The 5,968-nt window shown below is 34.8% G+C and overlaps 1 protein-coding gene across 1 annotated transcript in view; it reads left to right on the plus strand.

The window, feature by feature from the left end:
* The window catches only part of SELENOI (selenoprotein I), a 37,535-nt gene extending 31,567 nt beyond the window's left edge, over nucleotides 1–5,968 (plus strand). The window contains exons 9-10 of the mRNA XM_017545533.2: nucleotides 346–528; nucleotides 2,962–5,968. Of these exons, the coding sequence (XP_017401022.1) occupies nucleotides 346–528; nucleotides 2,962–3,060 (282 nt within the window). The 3' untranslated portion in view covers nucleotides 3,061–5,968. The remainder of the gene's footprint in view (nucleotides 1–345; nucleotides 529–2,961) is intronic.

Genomic DNA, 5,968 nt, shown 5'->3' on the forward strand with positions numbered 1-5,968 from the left:
TCTGTGTGATTTTTTTTTTTTTTTTTTTTTTTTTTGCATATCATAGAGTCTTAAAATTGAGAGAAATTTCTTTTGTTGCCCTGTGGAAGAATGCCTGCTATAGCATCCTTATTCAGTTATCTTCCAGCCTCTTCAGACATACACTCTGAGGGTCCATGGGTTTTTGTGGTGGGCCAAGGGTCCAGTTGGGCCTCTAAGCCTTGAGAACTTCTGAACTTAGATAATATAAGTGTATTGGCTCAGGTACTTGAATGCTTTTCAAATGTTGGAATGACTAGTTTTGGAAGTGCTTTGCTAATGAAAATTTTCTTTTTTTCTTTCTTATTTTTTTAAACTAACTTCCAGTGTCAGCTGATTGTTTGCCAAATGAGTAGTACCCGGTGTCCAACTTTGAATTGGCTGCTGGTTCCTCTCTTCTTGGTTGTCTTAGTGGTAAACTTAGGAGTGTCCTCTTACATTGAGAGCATTATCCTATATACATTAACAACTGCTTTCACTCTGGCCCACATCCATTATGGAGTACGAGTGGTGAGTAATCTACAGCAAAATTGGTACAAATTGGGTCTTGTAAATGGAACCAATAAATGTCGCCTAGTAGAAAGGAGGCAATGGAAAATTTTAAAAAGAAAGTTGCTTATTATAGCAGCTGTAAGGGTTTTGGGATATTCTCTAAATTGTGGATAATATCCAGATGTGTAATTTCAGATAGTGTTTCTCTAATGAGTATGTTACTGTAATTACAAATGATTTTAAAGCTGGATAATTATTATGAGGAATTAGTTCTTATTGTAAGTGGGTATGTATAAGCCATTTTCTTGGTGAGTAGAATTGTAAACTGTTTGGGTGTTTGGTTATATGGGACCAGATAATCACATTTGTTGATGATTTATTTCTTCACTTGCTTCTTAGCTTTTAGGGGCATTTTTATTGTTTATTAACAAAATTTGGAAAGATTTGGTCCTATAGTGCTTTTTCCCTCCCAATGCCCAGTTTGATAAGCAGTCGAGGTGAGGGAGATTAGAATTTCTGACTGAAGGAAGACTTTTGCATTATTTGAAGTTTTATTTCATTTATGCTATTCTTGAGCCCTATTCAGCAAAAGTAATATAACGGGAAATATAGAAGAAAAGGGATTTTAAGAAATATTTTGTAAACTTAATATTTTCTTCTAAAATTAACTAGTTTTAGGATGAGTGCATGAATATAGATAATGAAATCAAATAGAATCATGTGGTTTTTCTTTCACTTTAACATTCTTTTCTAATTATTTTACATATTTTAGTGTAGGCCGTGCAAAATTCCACCAAGGAGATTACTTAATAATGACCTTGCACAGCAAAGTTATTTCAATCATTTAGGTTGTTTCCAGATTTTCACCGTTATACATATTGTCCTATGCTGGGTATGGAGGCTCACACCTGTAATCCTAGCACTTTGGGAGGCTAAGGTGGGTGGATCGCTTGAGCTCAGGAATTTGAGACCACCCTGGGTAACATGGCGAAACCCTGTTTCTACAAAAAATACAAAAAAAAATTAGCCAGGTGTGCACCTGTAGTCCCAGCTACTTGGAGGGCTGAGGTGGGAGGATCGCTGGAGCCTAGGAAGTCAAGGCTGCAGTGAACTGAGATGGTGCCACTGTGCTCCAGCCTGGGTGACAAAGTGAGTGAGGCCTTGTCTCAAAAGAAAAATAAAAAGTTGGCATAAACAATCTGGAATATATTTGTTTCATTTATTTTATTTTCTGAGGATAATTTCATAGGAATGGGGTTGTGATAGGGTATTCACATTTTTATGACTCTTACAATACTTCTATTTGGTATGTTTGTTTGGAAAGGAATCCTACTGTAAATCCGTTTGAGAAACAAAATGTCTTCTGTATTTTCATACACAGTTCTTAAGTGGGGGAGGCAGCTATCATGCTTGATGACAACTTTACACCTTGCATGTGCTGCCATATGTGGGCTTTTTTCCCTTAGTGTTTCTCTCCAAAGTCGCCCTCATTTGTTGGAACAAACTAGATAAAATTGCTAAGGAAAAAAAAACGTGATGAATTGTGACATAAGACATAATTATTTTTGGTTTTATTTGTACAAGTGTAACATTGTATGCCTTATATCAACACTCTTGGGCCTTTTTCCTGGTATTTCCTCGATATATGCATGGCGTAGAATCTCCATTTGCCAGTGTCTTTTTTAATTGTTTTAATTTACGATAGCCTTTTAGAAGCATATCTTTAGAAAACTACAGATATGCCAAACTAAACCCAAATACATTTTTCTTTTACTTATAAAGGTACTACATTTTCATTGTTAAAAATCTGGAAAATAACAAGCTAACTGGAAAAAAATTTAGGATCATCTTTTTTGTCTGTCTTTGTGTTCTTTTGCCATTTCTGCAACTTCTGGCCAGAAGGTAAAACTTGCTAGGCCACACAAAACATTCACTGAACTACTGAAATATAAATAATAAGTATCAAGTAAATGACACGCACTCGCTGGCCTATAACTAAGCTCTTGCCTTCCCACTAGAGATACCCTAACTAATAAGTCCTCTCCAGATTCATGGATCTAGTTTTCTACTATTTCTTCAGGATTAGGAAAGATTACTTAGAAATGTTTCAGCAAGCTGAATATTAAATCTAACTATAAATATGATTACTTGATCTAGATACTACAGGTCAACTAATCCTATAGTTTTTCAGATTTGGTTGTGAATTTGAGTGGTCTTGAGTGTTCTGAAGACTAGATTTTAGTTCCAAGTCCAAACTTTCCCAGGGTAGTTCTAGTGCTCCCATTTAGCTGTCTAGCTCTATAGCTGTCCTAATCCAGAAAAACCTCTTCAGCATTTATCATGATTTTTGCCATGTCAATAAATTGTTATCTCTATGGGGTAAATTCTGTGTGCTTTAAAAAAATAATAAGGTACATATTTGTCATTGTCTCATGTTCTGCTTTTTCATAGGTAAAGCAGCTGAGCAGCCATTTTCAGATTTACCCCTTCTCATTGAGGAAACCAAACTCAGATTGACTAGGAATGGAAGAAAAGAATATTGGCCTGTAATAATCTTCTTTCTTTGAACAGAAAGAAGTACTGTAAATAAATGCTTGTAAATATTTCATCCATCACCATTGAACTAGACTGATCTGCTTGGCAGACATGGGATCTCAGTATGGTACTTGGAGAGCAGGAATGATACATATAATCTGAACTTGTGAAATTTTGGACCTACTAACTCTTAGCCTATTTTATTTTTTATAAAACTGCGTGACATTTTGGTTGAGCAGAATGTACATTAGACCAGCATAATGTTCCTAGTGATTCTAGTTTTGTGAGTTTACAATGTTTTGATTCATGCAGGGTTAAAGATGCTTTGTTTTTATTTTTTAAATACCAAAATTGGTTTCAGAACACTGATAACACTCAGAAAACCACAATGTGTTTTTGTATTTGGTACTTTGTAATAGTGGGCATAGCAATAGTCCAAATCTAGTATAGAGAAAGGATAAAAATAAGTCACCTTCAACAAGAGATGCCAATGATTACCAAACAATAGACAGTTGCCAAATACTGGTTTCTCTTTCCCATGAAAATGCCTTTTGTCCTCAAATGACAAGAGAGCTAATACATTTAGCTAATATATATTTAGATTTTCTAGTATTCTAGCTCTCTTTGTTATGGAACAGATCTTGATAAACGGTTTAATTTTCTCCTAAAGAGAAATATTCGGTTGAGAATTTGAGAATGGGCTGTAATTATAGCTCACCCATTGGGATGGTTCATTGTTGAAATGTGACATTTTTCCCCCTTCAGCTGCAGGTTCCTGAGATTTGGTGCCTGTGAGCTCTGATTGTAGGAATGGATGTGACAGTCCACTCTTATGATAATGACTTGTAAGGCGTGCAGATAAAATACCTTATAAGATACATACAAATTGGAGTTAGGAATTTCATGAACTTCACTATGACCAAAATTAATTTTTTGATTCCGTTTGTCTGTCTGTCCTTCCCCCCTCTCTTTTTTCAGGGTGGGGTGCTTTGTTTTTTGTTTCATACATGATAAAACAGAAATTCTCTCTTCCCCAACTTATCCATTTCCCCACTTGAAGAAAACTTTTGATATATATGCCTTACTGGAGTACATGCCCTCTTTAATGTTAATATGACTTGGAGTAATTTCTGAGGTTTACTGATAAACATAAAAATTTATTTAATTTTAATGTAGTTACTCTATAAACCATATTTTTTCATGATGTGGATATATTTTCTTCTGTTTCTTTTTTAGTCTTCATTTAATTTGGTGGTGGTGAAATTTACTTGCCGATATTCTTTCATTTTTCACTGAATGAAGTTTGTGCTTTAATGAAGAGTGTATCTTAAACCCCTTTTTTTTGGACAGGTTGCACTTGGATAAAATAGGCACCACTGTGTTGATATGTAATTAAATTCGTAACTATTATTTATGAATGTGACCATTGCTAAATTTAATTATAGTGTATTTCTTTGTTGAATTTCAGCCTGCTGCTTTGTAAAAAAAAAAAAAAAAAAAAAAAAACTATAATTGATATTTTTTAAATTTATAAATTCCAATCATTGTCATTGAAGTTATTAGAAATGAGTCACAGCACTAGCTCATGGTTCTATACTCATTTTAAAAAATTATAAAGGTTGAGGTGTATTTGGTGACTTTCTCTGAGACACAGATGAACATTGGAAATAGATGAGAAATTGATGCAGAAGAATGTGGAGAGTGATCCCATGTTTGTTAATCACCATCATGGAAGTCAGAGAATTAACCAATTAAGTGACGGTAACTATTTTTTGTATACCTTGTTCTTTGTGATCTGTAAAATTGAACTGGATGAAGTGTTAAATGGGGGTGGGGAAAAGGCTTTGTTTTAAGATTTCTAAGCTAATTATTTTACTGTTTTGCTGACCTTGAACACAAGAACGAGGTAAATCTGTATTATATAAGAAATGAACTGATACATATTTATAAAATGATAAATTTGGACTACAGGCTTTCTTCACCTTGTACAATATGGTAAAAATACCCTTTACTTCTGGCATTAGGGTCATGTCCTATAGTTTGGGGGCTCTTTTACTTCAAAAGTGCATTTCTGCCCCTCTTTTGGTTGTATCAAATTTATTTGAAAATTGTTTTGTGCCTGTACTTTATGACCTGTTTCCTTATGGTGGTAAAGAATTATGCCATAGTCAGTTTTATTGACATTGCTAGATGAAAGAAAAGTGCTGTCCACAAGGAGAAAGTGAAATTGAGCAATTAACTGTTGTTTCAGGATACTTGTGAAGCTTTAGTGTACTGCTGACTCTTCTTCTTGTTTTGGTCTGCCATCTTGAAAGCCCCCATTTGTTGCCTAGAGACATAGCAGCTGAGGCAGGATTCATTACAGGTAGCTGTCTGCATTTATGTCATGCCAATTACTATAACATTTCCAAAGTACAAAAGGTCTTTCAGGCTTATGCATGATATTGTGGGTGACTTCACACCCCAGCCTTTCTCCCCAACATACAGTGAGCTGCCTTTTGGGGAGCAATGCCAGAAAAGGAGCATACATGCATGTTTCTGTACTTTCAGAATAGAGTGCCTTAGCTAGGCCAGAGGTTCTTAATGTGTTTCTGCCGACCAAAGTTGCATACACCTGTAAGAAGTGTTTTTTTAGGTTATGGTATGAAAAAGCATCCTTCAGCCTTGTCAGATAATAATTTTAGATTTGAGGTGGGCATGGGATAAAAAGATTTAATAATACCTAGATAGAGAATGCTAATGCTGCCTTTTGTGATCCTTTAAATAATCCATGATGTTAGTGCAGTACACAGTTTGAAATGGCCACAATTTAAAGTGTCATTCTTCCACAAATAGGTAATTGATAGAGTTTATGGGTTTTAGTCTTAAGGATAATAGAGTGAATAACTTCCAAATAAAAAGCTAAATATTCCTCCTTGGCATT

The sequence above is a fragment of the Cebus imitator genome, unplaced genomic scaffold (assembly GCF_001604975.1).
Source record: "Cebus imitator isolate Cc_AM_T3 unplaced genomic scaffold, Cebus_imitator-1.0 Scaffold180, whole genome shotgun sequence".
NCBI lineage: Eukaryota > Metazoa > Chordata > Mammalia > Primates > Cebidae > Cebus > Cebus imitator.